Source organism: Chelonia mydas, chromosome 1 (genome assembly GCF_015237465.2).
Source record: "Chelonia mydas isolate rCheMyd1 chromosome 1, rCheMyd1.pri.v2, whole genome shotgun sequence".
NCBI classification, from domain to species: Eukaryota; Metazoa; Chordata; order Testudines; family Cheloniidae; genus Chelonia; species Chelonia mydas.
In genome coordinates, this window is record NC_057849.1 from 137,344,919 (window position 1) to 137,360,482 (window position 15,564).

Here is a 15,564-nt window from a genome sequence, read left to right on the forward strand (position 1 = left end):
ATTTCCCTTCTATTATCTACATATTCTATTTTTGTCCTAGTTATTATCAACTTGTAAGCTTCTAGAGCAGGAGTGGGCAAACTTTTTGGCCCAAGGGCCACACTGGCATTGCAAAACTGTATGGAGGGCCGGGTAGGGAAGGCTGTGCCTCCCCAAAGAACCCGGCCCTCACCCCCTATCCTCCCCCTCCTACTTCCTTCCCCCCTCAGAACCCCCAACCCATCCAACACTCCTTGTCCCCTGACCACCCCCTTTCAGGACCCCGGCCCCTGACCACCTCTTCTCCCTGTCCCCTGACTGCCCTGACCCCTATCCACACCCCTACCCCCAGACAGGCACCTCCAGGACCCCATCCCCTATCCAACCCCACCATTCCCTGTCCCCTGACTGCCCCGACCCCTATCCACACCCCCATCCCCAGACAGGGCCCCCCGGGACGCCCACGCCTATCCAACCACCCCCCCCCCCACTCCCTGTCCCCTGACTGCCCTGACCCCTATCCATACTCCTGCCCCCAGACAGGCCCTCCCGGGACTCCCATGCCTATCCAAACTCCCCTATGCCCTGACTGCCTCCCAGGATCCCTTGCCCCTTATCCAACTCCCCCCTTACCATGCTGCTCGGAGCAGCAAAGCCCTGCCACCCGGCCAGAGCCAGCCATGCTGCTGCTGTGCTGCCCAGCAGGAGTGGCAGGCCAAAGCGCTGGCGTTGCGTCACGCTGAGGCTGCAGGGGAGGGGGGACAGCTGAGGGACAGCCTCCCTGGCCAGGAGCTCAGGGGCCGGGCAGGATGGTCTCGCAGGCTGGATGTGGCCCGTAGTTTGCCCACCTCTGTTCTACTTACGACTATAAGGAATAGCCAATATGGATTTGTTAACTAGCCTACTGGATGGAGGGAAGCTGTAGACACGATATATCTTGATTTTAGTACGGCTTCTGACACAGTCCCAAATGACATTTTCATAAGAGAACTACGAAAATGCAGTTTAGATGAAATTACGATGAAGTGACTGCACATCTGTTAGAAAGATTGTACTCTCAGAGTAGTTATCAATGGTTCAGTGTCAGACCACTAGGGTCCTTCAGGAGTCAGTCCTGGGTCTGGTACCATTCAATATTTTCATCAATGACTTGGATAACAGAATAGAGAGTATGCTTATAAAATGTGAGGATGACACCAAGCTGGGAGGGGTTGCAAGCACTTTAGAGGAAAGGATTAGAATTCAAAATGACCTTGAAAAATTAGAGAATTGGTATGAAATCAACAAAAATGAAATTCAATAAAGACAAATGCAAAGACTACAGCTTAGGAAGGAAAAATAAAATACACAACTACAAAATGGGAAATAACTGGCTAAGCAGTAGTACTATTGAAAAGCATCTGTGGTTTATATTGGATAACAAATTGAATGTGAGTTAACAATGTGATGCAGTTGCAAAAAAGTTAATATCATTCTGGGATGTATCAACAAGAGTGTTGTATGTAAGACCCTCGAGGCAGAGGTGAAAGTAAGCTGGTATGGCTTACCAGTAAGAGCCGGTACACAACCGACCGCACCGGCAGGGCCACGGGGGAGGCAAAAGGGGCAGCTTCCCCAGGGCCCAGCAATTTAAAAGAGCCCAGGGTTCCTGGCAGTGGCCGGAGCCCCTGGCCTTTTAAATAACCGCCAGAGCCCTGGGGTAGCGCTAGTGGTGGCTGGGAGCCCCTGACCCTTTAAATCACCGCTGGAGCCCCAGGCAGCATGGGCCAGCCAGCACTGAAGGGCTGGCTGGGGGAGTCTGGCCCCAGCCCTGCCCCTTCCACCCAAGGCCCCGTCCCCCACCTTGCTCAGGACCCCGGCCGCCCTGTGTACTGGTAAGTCCCTTAAGTTACTTTCACCCCGACTGGAGGTAATTGTCCCCCTCTACTTAGCACTGGCGAGGCCCGAGTTGGAGAATTGTGTTCAATTCTGAGCACCACATTTTAGGAAAGATGTGGACAATTTGGAGAGAGAGTCCAGAAGAAAGTAAAAAAATTAGAGAAGGTTTAGAAAATCTGACCTATGAGGAAAGGTTAAAAAATCTGGGTATGTTTAGATTTGAGAAGAGAAGACTGAGCAGGGACCCAATAACAAATATATTAAGGGCTGTTATAAAGAGGACAATGATAAATTGTTCTACCTTTAGTGGACATGGAGAACAAGAAATAATGGGCTTAATCTGCAGGAAGAGAGATTTAGTTTGGATATTAAGAAAAGTTTACTAATTATAAGGCGAGTTAAACTCTGGCATAGGCTTCCAAAGGTGATTGTGGAAGCCCCATCACTGGAGATTTTTAATAACAGGTTGGACAAACACTTGTCAGGGATGGTCTAGGATTATTTGGTTCAGCTTCAGCAGAGGGAGCTCGACTTGTTGACCTCTCAAGGTCCATTCCAGCCTGACATTTCTATGATTTTGTGATTACTTTCCAGGGTGGGCTGTACCTAACTCACCACCCTTCACTGCCCACATTCAAATAAACCAAATGCATCCCACTTTCATAGAATCTTAGATGTGTACAACTGGAAGGGACCTCAATAGGTCATGTAGTGCAGGCCCCGAAACTCAAGGAAGGACTAAGTAATAACTAGACCATTCATGACAGGGGGTTGTCTAAACTGTTTTAAAAACCTCTAGTGATGGAGATTCCACAACCTCCCTAGGCAATCTGTACCAGTGCTTAGCCATCCCGACATTCTATTTATATATCATGAAGGATGGGCAGTCAGGGCCAAAACTATTCTGGAAAGCACTGTCCATCGGCCCTTTGATTCTAGCAACATTTTAAAAAATGCTTAATCCCACTTCTTCCTATGTCTTGTGTTTTCTAGATTCTGTGCCTTAGTTTTCATTAAATCTAGTAGAAATTTTCTGACTTTTGATTCTTCATCCAAAAAAATGACAAATTTGCTACAAAAAAAATTGTGAAAAGTCAAGTTTTTGACCAGCTCTGGTCCTCATGTTTTTCTGAAGTTGCACTCTTAGAATCAACCAGTTGTGACTCGGAGAAGAGAATATAGGAAGCCTAATAAAACACACGTTTATCCTTGCCCTCTAAGGATAAATACATTATCCCCATACACACTCTCTACAAGTCCAAAAATATATCCTCAAGCCAGCTCCCAAATCTTCATGGCTTCATGGTAACAGAGATGAAGAGGAGACTGTTCCACAAGGCTAGATATTTGTGGTTTATTTTATAGATAACTACTTTGAAAGAAACAGTACAGCTGCGCCTACACCATCTCTGAGTGAAATAAGCAGCTGACTGCCTTAAGACTAAGATCAGTTCCTCACAAAAAGAACCACCTAATGGAAGGGACATGGAGAATTTTGACCTTTAGTTACATGCAAGGGCAATTCTGTCTTGGGGACTGAGCTCCCAGTTGCAGACTGCATGCTTTAAACATCTCAGTGGGGCAGTAAATTAGCAACACAGAATTTTAATTGCTTGCTTTGGGGGAAGTCAAATAGAACAGACTCTTATCCCAATCTTATCTCAAAATATTTCATTACTGATGATGGAAGCTACATCCCGAGTTTTCCCACCCTTATACTTTTCAAATAAGTTATTAAATCTATGTTGCAATCTGATCACTCAGCATTACAGAGCTGCTCTGTGGTTTTCACATTTCAGCTATGGACACAGGCCAAGTCCCAAATGAACTGCTGAACTGTTTGCAATGTAGCATTCTCTGTTTATATTCAACTTTCTCTCCACTCCCTCTTCCCCTGAAGCATAATTAGTATAATGATTTACATTTTCCCTAAAGGGAAAACATTAATCATTTTTCTAGGTTTACTTATTTATTTAGAATGAAGAAACAATCACTGTAAAGGAAACATCTACATCTTTATCAGTTTCAACTACTGTTCTACACTGATTTTCTTTGCCCTTTTTATGGGATTTGAGATTTCCAGAATAAAGGATAACATTAAAATATTAAGTCCTTAAGGGCAAGGATTCTGCACCTCGCATACACCACACAGGGGACTGCTTTTGCACTGCCAGGAAAAAGGGATAATGTAGCTAGGGACAGTTTCAGTTGCCCTCTTTCCCCAACAAAGCATAAGGCATCACTACTGCCTTAAGACTGCAGTTGCAGCTCTGTGGATTCTCCAGGGCTCAGGGCAGGGATGGGAAGTAGTCTTTCCCCTACTGATCTCTACTGCCTGACAGAAAGCACAGCCAATTTGTGTTCGGGCTTCCCCAATGGAGAACAATTAAACCAGAAAACAAACAAAAAACAAACACCACAGCAGCAGCGTTAATTCTAATGTAAATATTTGCCATTTAAACCTAAAGGGCTGATTAGCAGTTCACTTCATTTGATTTACGTTTACACTGACACTGTAATTATCTAAGGAGTGAAAAGAAAAGGAGGACTTGTGGCACCTTAGAGACTAACCAATTTATTTGAGCATAAGCTTTCGTGAGCTACAGCTCACTTCATCAGATGCATCCGATGAAGTGAGCTGTAGCTCACGAAAGCTTATGCTCAAATAAATTGGTTAGTCTCTAAGATGCCACAAGTCCTCCTTTTCTTTTTGCGAATACAGACTAACACGGCTGTTACTCTGAAACCTAAGGAGTGAAGTGACCCTCCTTATCCAAAAGCTTCAAATGAAGCATTGGTAGAATACTGTAACAGTGACAAAACACAGACTTGTCTACAGCATGCAGTTACTTCTGGAGGGGAAAACAACAGACTCTTGTTTATGCAGAGAGACAGTAATTTCAGCTTAGTTATAAAACTTTGATCTACTAGTATAATTAGTTTGTTAAATTAACAACATTGCCACAGTAATCTCAGATAATTTGTTCTCTCTGATCAGTTTTAAGGAAATAAATTTAAATATAATCTACTATCAAATTTCAAGCAAGCCATATTCTTCCCCCACCCCCCCCAAAAGTCAAGAATACTTGCTTAGTACTCTTCAGTAAAAGGTGTCAGGAGTTACTATAGCCCGGATGGTGCTTTTGTGATCAGTCCTGAATGAAGGGGCAGCACATAACTGCTCTGTCCCAAGAGCAACCCCTAGAAGAAACTGTGACTATCACAATGATTCCTCTTCTCCTCTCTTGCTCTGGGTGGGGATGCAGTGAGTGTATCATAGAATATCAGGGTTGGAAGGGACCTCAGGAGGTCATCTAGTCCAACCCCCTGCTCAAAGCAGGACCAATCCCCAATCAAATCATCCCAGCCAAGGCTTTGTCAAGCCTGACCTTAAAAACTTCCAAGGAAGGAGATTCTACCACCTCCCTAGGTAACGCATTCCAGTGTTTCACCACCCTCTTAGTGAAAAAGTTTTTCCTAATATCCAACCTAAACCTCCCCCACTGCAACTTGAGACCATTACTCCTTGTCCTGTCCTCTTCTACCACTGAGAATAGTCTAGAACCATCCTCTCTGGAACCACCTCTCAGGTAGTTGAAAGCAGCTATCAAATCCCCCCTCATTCTTCTCTTCCGCAGACTAAACAATCCCAGTTCCCTCAGCCTCTCCTCATAAGTCATGTGTTCCAGACCCCTAATCATTTTTGTTGCCCTTCGCTGGACTCTCTCCAATTTATCCACGTCCTTCTTGTAGTGTGGGGCCCAAAACTGGACACAGTACTCCAGATGAGGCCTCACCAATGTCGAATAGAGAGGAACGATCACGTCCCTCGATCTGCTCGCTATGCCCCTACTTATACATCCCAAAATGCCATTGGCCTTCTTGGCAACAAGGGCACACTGCTGACTCATATCCAGCTTCTCGTCCACTGTAACCCCTAGGTCCTTTTCCACAGAACTGCTGCCTAGCCATTCGGTCCCTAGTCTGTAGCTGTGCATTGGGTTCTTCCGTCCTAAGTGCAGGACCCTGCACTTGTCCTTATTGAACCGCATCAGGTTTCTTTTGGCCCAATCCTCCAATTTGTCTAGGTCCCTCTGTATCCTATCCCTGCCCTCCAGCGTATCTACCACTCCTCCCAGTTTAGTATCATCCGCAAATTTGCTGAGAGTGCAATCCACACCATCCTCCAGATCATTAATGAAGATGTTGAACAAAACCGGCCCCAGGACCGACCCCTGGGGCACTCCACTTGACACCGGCTGCCAACTAGACATGGAGCCATTGATCACTACCCGTTGAGCCCGACAATCTAGCCAACTTTCTACCCACCTTATAGTGCATTCATCCAGCCCATACTTCTTTAACTTGCTGACAAGAATACTGTGGGAGACCGTGTCAAAAGCTTTGCTAAAGTCAAGAAACAATACATCCACTGCTTTCCCTTCATCCACAGAATCAGTAATCTCATCATAGAAGGCGATTAGATTAGTCAGGCATGACCTACCCTTGGTCCAGGGTCCGTATCCTGCTGCTTACCTTTCTTCCCTGCGTCAGGATCCTGAACTCAACCAACTCATGGTCACTGCCTCCCAGATTCCCGTCCACTTTTGCTTCCCCCACTAATTCTTCCGTTTGTGAGCAGCAGGTCAAGAAAAGCTCCCCCCCAGTTGGCTCGTCTAGCACTTGCACCAGGAAATTGTCCCCTACGCTTTCCAAAAACTTCCTGGATTGTCTATGCACCGCTGTATTGCTCTCCCAGCAAATATCAGGAAAATTAAAGTCACCCATGAGAACCAGGGCGTGCGATCTAGTAGCTTCTGCGAGTTGCCGGAAGAAAGCCTCATCCACCTTATCCCCCTGGTCCGGTGGTCTATAGCAGACTCCCACCACTACATCACTCTTGTTGCTCACACTTCTAAACTTAATCCATAGACACTCAGGTTTTTCTGCAGTTTCATACCGGAGCTCTGAGCAGTCATACTGCTCCCTTACATACAGTGCTACTCCACCACCTTTTCTGCCCTGCCTGTCCTTCCTGAACAGTTTATAACCATCCACGACAGTACTCCAGTCATGTGAGTTATCCCACCAAGTCTCTGTTATTCCAATGACATCATAACTCCTTGACATCACCAGGACCACCAGTTCTCCCTGCTTGTTTCCAAGGCTTTGTGCATTTGTATACAAGCACTTGAGATAACCTGCTGATCACCCCTCCTTCTCAGTATGAGGCAGGAGCCCGCCCCTCACAGACGTTCCTGCCTGTGTTTCCTCCCGGTATCCCGCTTTCCCACTTACCTCAGGGCTTTGGTCTCCTTCCCCCGGTGAACCTAGTTTAAAGCCCTCCTCACTAGGTTAGCCAGCCTGCTCGCAAAGATGCTCTTCCCTCTCTTTGTAAGATGGAGCCCATCTCTGCCCAGCACTCCTCCTTCATGGAACACCATCCCATGGTCAAAGAATCCAAAGCCCTCTCTCCGACACCACCTGCGTAGCCATTCGTTGACTTCCACGATCCGACGGTCCCTGCCCCGTCCTTTTCCTTCCACGGGGAGGATGGACGAGAACACCACTTGCGCCTCAAACTCCTTTATCCTTCTTCCCAGAGCCACGTAGTCCGCAGTGATCCGCTCAAGGTCATTCTTGGCAGTATCATTGGTGCCCACGTGGAGAAGCAGGAACGGGTAGCGATCCGAGGGCTTGATGAGTCTCGGCAGTGCACAAGTCTATGGGGCCGGACGAGTTGCATCCGAGAGTGCTAAAGGAATTGGCGGATGTGATTGCAGAGCCATTGGCCATTATCTTTGAAAACTCGTGGCGAACAGGGGAAGTCCCAGATGACTGGAAAAAGGCTAATGTAGTGCCAATCTTTAAAAAAGGGAAGAAGGAGGATCCTGGGAACTACAGGCCAGTCAGCCTCACCTCAGTCCCTGGAAAAATCATGGAGCAGGTCCTCAAGGAATCAATCCTGAAGCACTTACACGAGAGGAAAGTGATCAGCTCTGGAGAAGATCAGTTTATTTCTCCTCCTAGTGCCTAGCCAGCTACTTAGGCCAGCTAGAGGGTAGGTGGGGTTCAGAAGCAAGGTTCCACCACCCATACCCCCTACCCTTGTTTGCAGGGAGCTTTTTCAGAGATAGTAGTGGGCATACTCCATACCACATCTGGAGCTAAAATGAGCCTTACCAGGCAGGCCAAGCAAATGGGTTGAGGGCCTTACACCCCTTACTCATGTTTACTTAGTCTAATCCAGCCCTAGGTGTATTGGTCTACACAGTAGCTTTTTTATCTACACAGTGTGTTAAAGTTACCACATTTAACCTGTAACTCCAATTAAAGTTTTAAAACTGCTGGTTTTCAAAGAACAAAATAACATGTTCATGTCTTTATTCTTGCTCTGTAGATGCAAAATAGAATAGAAGCTTTGGGTGTGTGCGCAAATGGAAACAAAAAGTGATAAAGCAAGGTTTCAGCTCTGTACAAATTAACAATCAGGTCTCATCTTTAGAAAGTACGGTATTAAATTGGGAATGGCCACTTTTATATGCTCTGAAATATAAGCAGCTATGGAACTGCTGAAGGAACTAAACCAGGGGTCGGCAACCTTTCAGAAGTGGTGTGCTGAGTCTTCATTTATTCACTTTAATTTAAGGTTTTGCGTGCCAGTAATACATTTTAACGTTTTTTAGAAGGTGTCTCGCTATAGGTCTATATATTACATAACCAAACACTTGTCGTATGTAAACAAGGTTTTCAAAATGTTTAAGAAGCTTCACTTAAAATTAAATTAAAATGCTGATCTTACGCCGCCGGCCCGCTCAGCCCGCTGCCAGCCTGGGGTTCCGTTCACCTCGGCCGGCAGCGGGCTGAGTGGGACCTGCGGCCGGGACCCCAGCTGGCAAGGGGCTGGCAGCCGGGACCCCAGACCGGCAGTGGGCTGAGCGGCTCAGCCCGCTGCTGGTCTGGAGTTCCATCCGCCGGCTCCTGCCAGCCAGAGTCCCGGCTGCCGGCCCTGCTCAGCCCGCTGCCAATCTGGGATCCTGGCCCTGCCCACATAGAGTGGGTACCTACCTTCTCCCTGGTTCTAGCCCATTCTCTTCCTCTTCTCTGCACTGAGCTGAGGGTGGGAGTGCACTAAGCTCAGGGCTGCGGGTGAAGGAGCAGGCTGGGGGTTGGGGTGTAGGGTCTGGCCAGGAGCTAGAATGAGGGAGGGGGCTGAGGCAGGAGGTTTGGGTGTGGAGTGCTTACCTGGGCAGCTCCCATTTGGTGCGAGGGTGCAGATGGGAATGGGGGGTGGGTGCAGGAGCTCCCGTTTTGGTGCTCAGGGTGGGGGTGGGAATGTGGGGGGTGCAAGACTCAGGGCATGGGGGGGCTGGGTATGTGTGGGGGTGCAGGAGTCAGGGCAGGGGGCTGGGGGCATGTGAAGGGGTGCAGGAGTCAGGGCATGGGAGGGCTGAGTATGTGTGGGGGGGTGCTGGAGTCAGGGCTGGGGTTGTGGGGGATGCAGGGGTGAGGGCAGAGGGTGTGGGCTAGGGTTGGGGGGAGGTGCTCCCAGCCCCCTGCCCAGAGCGGCTCACGGCAGGGGGGTGGAGGGGATATGCCCCGATTCCACCCCCCTTCCCCACCTCTTCTCCGCCTCCTCCCCAGAGCAGCAAGCGCGCTGTGGCTCCGCTTCTCCCCCTCCCGTGCAAGGGCCATCAGCTGACTGGTGGCAGGGAGGGAAAGTAGGAGGGACAGGAACCCAGCACCCTGAGGGAAGAGGCGGGGGAGGGGGAAGCTTGCCTGCCCTGCAGCAGCAGCCAGCAGGACCAAGCTTCTTCACCCTGCCCCCGCCGGGAACGGAGAAGAGCAGGCTGGGGTGGGCAGGATTTTTAATGGCACGCTGCTGCCTGCCGGGGTCCCAGCCGCCAGCCCTGCTCAGCCCACTGCCAGCCTGGGTTCGACAGCGGGCTGAGCGGGCCCAGCGGCTGGGACCCCGGCAGGCAGCAGAGTGCCATTAAAAATCGGCACACGTGCCATAGGTTGCCGACCCCTGAGCTAAATCATCCTTTAATATTAGTCTACATTTATATAACGCAATAGAACTAAAACATCCAAAAATATGTTTTATATTGGACTGGGTTTTCTGGTCTGTTTAGTTTTAGTTGGAATCAAGAATATGTAATACTAATAACTTTGTTTTGAGAACCAAGCTTTTGCATCCACAAGTCTTTTGTAAGAACCATGAATCTCTCTCTATATGTTTCCTGGAATTTGAAATGCACCCCAGCAAAAAACAAACAAATAAAAAAAAAAACTTTAAATGTGCTGTCTTGGTTGTCCATCCACAGTATATAATCATCGTTAAAATCTCTCTGAAGCTTTTTCACCAGACCTCCAGGGTCATGTAGTCAAAGTCTATTTTGTACATCTTCCCGGCAGTCACAAAGACAATCTACTTTCTGAAACTGTCACCAACAACATACTTTGGAGAGGAAGTCAGCATGATTTACAGTAATTTACACTGCACCTAAACAAAGTGGCCTTCTTGATTACATTATAGCAACTACTGCATGACTTGGCAGACCCACTTATGCAATACTGAGTGGCATTTTTCATGTTCGTCACTTCAAATTAAATCATTTGCGGCATCCTCACATTATGTTAAAAAAATCAGGATTTAATACTTACTGTCAGGTTCCAGAGTACTTACTGTGTTTTTCTGAGATACCATGTCCTGCAAAACAAAGAGATCAAGGAAAAGTTTAGGAACATTTGCCTGGATTATTATTTTCAATAAAAATACTTTGCATAGCCCTATCAATGTACATATTGATTTACAGACTAAGTCATATTTCCTGCCTCAGTAAGAAATAGCATAACAGCTCAGATGAGGGAAGCTGCCATGAGGAGAACCAAGGAAGGCTTTCTAGAGGAAGTCATTTTCAAGGAGGGACCAAAAGGAAAGAAAAAGCATGCTTGATGGACAAGTGGAAGAGATGGCTTGAGAGTGTAGAAAAAAAGATGAAAGGAGGACTGGGAAAGGTTTTGAGTCTGAGTTGGGAGGGGAAGAAGAGGACAATGAGACAGAATTTCATTTGAGAAGAGACAAAAAGATAATGAAGAACCTAATGTTAGGTGCTCAACATGGTTAGAATGTCACGACAATAAGTAGAATGTAGCAATGGCTTTTTGCACAGTAGTGGAGTGGGAAGAAGTGAAAAGCAGACCAGGTGAAGAGGAGGTTATAGTAATCAAGACAGGAGAAGACCAAGGCATGGAAGTACTGATGCCATCATACAAGGCATTGATAAGACATCTTCTGGAGTATTGTATTCAATTCTGGTCACCATAAGAACAGCTACAGTGGGTCAGTCCAATGGTCCATCTAAGGAAAGGATCCTGTCTTCTGACAGTGGCCAATGCCAAATGCTTCAGAGGGAATGAGAAGAACAGGGCAATTATCAAGAGATCCATCCCCTGTCATCCAGTCTCAGCTTCTGGCAGTTAGAGACTTAGGACCCCAAAGCATGGGGTTGCATCTCTGATCATCTTGGCTAACAGCCATTGATGGACCTATCCTCCACAAATTTATCTGAGGGCAGGTCTACACGACAAACTTGCATCAGTGCAGCTGCATCACTGCAGTGCTTCTGCTGAAGATACCCTAAGCCAATGGGGGAGAGCTTTCACAATGGCTTAATAATTCCATCTCCACAAGAGGCAGTCACTATGTTGGCTCTGTCTACATCAGGGATTAAAGTCGGTATAACTACATTGCCCAGGGATTTGGATTTTTCACACCTGTGAGTGATGTAGTTATACTGAAGTAAGTATATAGTGTAGACCTGGCCTATGTCTTTTTTGAACCCAGTTATATTTTTATCCTTCACAACATTCCCTAGCAAGGAGTTCCACAGGCTGACTGTGTTGTCTGAAGCAGTACTTCCTTTTCTTTGTTTTAAACCTGCTGCCTATTAATTTAATTAGGTGACCCCTGGTTCCTGTGTTATGTGAAGGGGTAAATAACACTTCCTTATTTACTTTCTCCACACTACTCACGCTTTTATAGACCTCTATAATATCCCCACTTAGTCATCTCTTTTTCAAGCTGAATAGTCCCAGTCTTATTAATCTCTCCTCATATGGAGGCTGTTCCACACCTCTAATCATTTTGGTTGCCCTTCTCTGTATATTTTTCATTTCTAATATAACTTTTTTGAGATGTGGTGACCAGAACTGCACACAGTACTCAAGATGTGGGTATACCATGGATTTATATAGTGGCATTATGATATTTTCTGTCTTATTATCTATCCTTTTCCTAATGGTTCCTACATTGTTAGCTTTTATGACTGCCTCTGGACATAGAGCAGATGATTTCATAGAACTATCCATAATGACTGCAAGATCTGTTTCTTGAGTGGTAACAGCTAATTTAGACCCATCATTTTATTTGTATAATTGGGACTATGTTTTCCAATGTGCATTACTTTGCATTTATCAACACTGAATTTCATCTGCCATTTTGTTGCCCAGTCACCCGCTTTTGTGAGATCCCTTTGTAACTCTTCACAGTCTACTTGGGACTTAACTATCTTGAGTCGGTTTGTATCATCTGCAAATTTTGCCACCTCACTGTTTAACCCTTTTTCCAGATCTTTTATGAATATGTTGAATAGGACTGGTCCCAGTCTGGGGGACACCACTATTTACCTCTCTCCATTCTGAAAACTGACCATTTATTCCTACCTGTTGTTTCCTGTTTTTTAAACAGTTACAGATCCACGAGAGGACCCTCCCTTTTATCCCATGACTGCTTTCTTTGCTTAAGAGCCTTTGGTGAGACCCCTTGTTAAAGACTTTCTGAAAATCCCAGAACACTCTATTCACTAGACCACCTTTGTCCAAATGTTTGTTGATCCCCTCAAAGAATTCTAAGATTGGTGAGACATGATTTCTCTTTACAAAAGCTGTGCTGACTCTTCCTCAACAAAGTGTATTCGTTTATGTGTCTGGTAATTCTGTTCTTTATAGTAGTTTCAAGAAATTTTCCTGGTACTGAAGTTAAGCTTACTAGCCTGTAATTTCCAGGATTGCCTCTGGAGTCTTTTTAAAAAATTGGTGTCACATTAGCTAGCCTCCAGTCATCTCTTACAGAAGCTGATTTACATACCAAAGTTCAAGAAAGATGAGTTTAAACTGGAACAGGTACAGAGAAGAGCTATTAGGAAGATCAGGAGAATGGAGAGCCTATCTTACCAGAGGACACTGGAAGAGCTTGGTTTGTTTAGTCTCTCTCTCTCTCACACACAAAAAATGGTTGAGAGGGGATTATGAATGCTCTCTGTAGATACATTAGAGGGGTAAATATCAAGGAGAACAAAGAGCCATTTAAGCTAAAGGACAGTGCTGGAACAAGAAGAGATATAAACTGGCCATGAATAAATTCAGACTGGAAATTAGCAGAAGGTTTCTAACCATGAGATGGGTAAGGTTCCGGAACATGTACTGGGTTGACCTGGTGGCTGGTTAGCTTTCTGGACACCAGGTCATCCCATTGGGTAGAATATTCGCCTGTGGGAAATATTAGTCCAGACTTCTATGGATCTCATTTACTTTGGTCTCATTTCCATTGTTGGGTTTAGTGTGTGGGTGCTGGGTGGGGCTGGTGGCCTGTGATATACAGAAGGTCAGAGTAGATGGTCTAGTAGTCTCTTCTGGTCTGAAACTCTATGACAAAGGTTTTACCAGTGGGGACAGCAAAGAACTACAGGATGTGAAGGTAGGGATAAGAAGGTAGGGATAATCTGCTGCACAGAAGAGGATGTCTGCTCTGGACACAAATCATAACTCATTCTGTCCGTTTCAGCAGAATAGAGGCAGTCTATCCATGGCCAGACAGAGTACTTAAAAGTGTAATAACATTTATTGCCCTAATATAAAATTAAATGACAAGCTTATAAAAAGCTTTTGTGATTACATCTTTCTTATCTCCACCCCACAGCAACAGCAGATGAATTTTTATGATGACTGTGTGTGCACATAGTTTCACCCACTCAGCCTCTAGGAAATACAAAGCAAACCTATAGTAATGGAGATGAGTACGCTGATTAATAATAAAAGTATGTTAAAATATGGGCCTAAATCAAATGAAATGTGTCATTATTAAACAAAAATCCTAAAATCTTTTTACAGTGTACTTACAATAGTCAAGAGAAAGAAACAAACCTTACTTGTGACTGAACTAATAAAAATCAGAACTACACACTTGTTTCCATGTCTAGCAGTCTGAAGAAAAACAATTACCATATTATGGGCCTATAAACGTGCCTGCATGTCATTTTAGAAACACAAATACTCCCATTTTGTTGAGTAGTCAACACGGCTATGCACAGGGGTAAAGCTTCCAAGATGCACAAGTGTTTGCAGAATCAGGCTCTACATTTGCAAAACAATTAAAAGATACATCTGTATTAAAATGGATTTTGAAGTGAGGACCTTACCTTAAGTGACAGAGCAGTGTCAGCATCAGTATCATGGTAGAGTATAACATTATTGGCCATGTCAAAGCTTTCACGCACTCCAAGGTGGTAGAAGAGTGATGGTTGTCTGGAAACATCACTCATGTCCACGACTGCAACATCTGTAATGAGGGGCAGGGGGAATAATAGCTAAAAACCAAAACTCACTTCCAAGCAGATTCTTATTTTACAGAATTTAAAATTAAAAAAATGGAATTAAATTTGGACAACAGACAAAAATCCATATATTCAGTACAGTGTTTGGTCTATTTAAAAGTAAATTTACCCCTCAGCCTGGGAAGAGACAGAGACACACACACTTAGTATATACAGTAGTAAATGGCTAAAATATCATCATCATGTTACTACTTTTGCCAGAAAGGAAAATGCTGAATCTGAGGGAAAGCAAGTCCCATTTGCCTACCCCTATGCCATTATAGCAAGAAATCTCAAGGGGTCACTTTGGCAAACCACACCAGAGCAGCCAGCCAGCCACCAGGGCAGTAGCCAATTTATACTAATGCACAAGTGACCCCAAACATTTACCAAGGCACTGAGGCACCTCCTAAGACCAACCCCTTTCACCATTCCTTAGTTGTTGACTTCCTTCAAAAATCATGGGGGGGCTGTAGGGAAAAGAATCCACTGTCCCCACAACCCAAACCAGACTGGGTGCCTCCCAACCACATCTTGGTGTACTTTCCAACCAATTCAACTGGTCCTCTCAAAGCTTCCACAGAGTTCCCAGTTTGCTGAAAAATTCAATATCAGAATGTCACAGACTATATGTCTGTACTGCAGCTGGGTGGCATAATTCCCTGCTCCGGTAGATGAAGACATGCTAGCTGTGCTCGAGCTAGCAAGCTAAAAATAGCTGTGTGACTGCAGTGGCATGGGTGGCAGCTCAGGCTGGCTATCCGAGTATATTCCCACCTGAGATCTTAGGTATGTACTCCAGGTGGCTCGCCTGAACTGCTGTCCATCCCACTGAGTCCACGCTGCTCTTTTTAGCACGCAGCTCGAGCATACCTAGCATGTGTACATTTACCTGAGCTGGGAATTACACCTCCCAGCTGCAGTACAGACATACTTATAGAAACCAAGAGGGCTTGATGTAGAGTACACAGTGCTTTGAATATACATCAAAAACTACAATTTTTTTTCTTACAATAATTCAACACCACATTTAAAAAATGTAAGTGGTATA

At 45.5% G+C, this 15,564-nt stretch overlaps 1 protein-coding gene across 5 annotated transcripts in view; it reads right to left on the reverse strand.

Annotated features, from left to right (window-relative positions):
• Positions 1-15,564, reverse strand: part of MAP3K15 (mitogen-activated protein kinase kinase kinase 15) — a 147,003-nt gene that overhangs the window by 98,607 nt on the left and 32,832 nt on the right. For 4 of the 5 annotated variants that reach the window (XR_006287863.1, XM_043537952.1, XM_007070485.4 and 1 more), the window contains exons 2-3: positions 14,340-14,479; positions 10,547-10,570 (exon numbers count right to left, since the gene is read on the reverse strand). The exons of the other annotated variant lie outside the window; for it this stretch is intronic. Coding sequence is in view for 3 of the 4 variants with exons in the window: in XM_043537952.1 (XP_043393887.1) it covers positions 10,547-10,570; positions 14,340-14,479 (164 nt within the window). In the remaining variant the exon portion in view is untranslated. The remainder of the gene's footprint in view (positions 1-10,546; positions 10,571-14,339; positions 14,480-15,564) is intronic. 5 annotated transcript variants of the gene reach the window in all.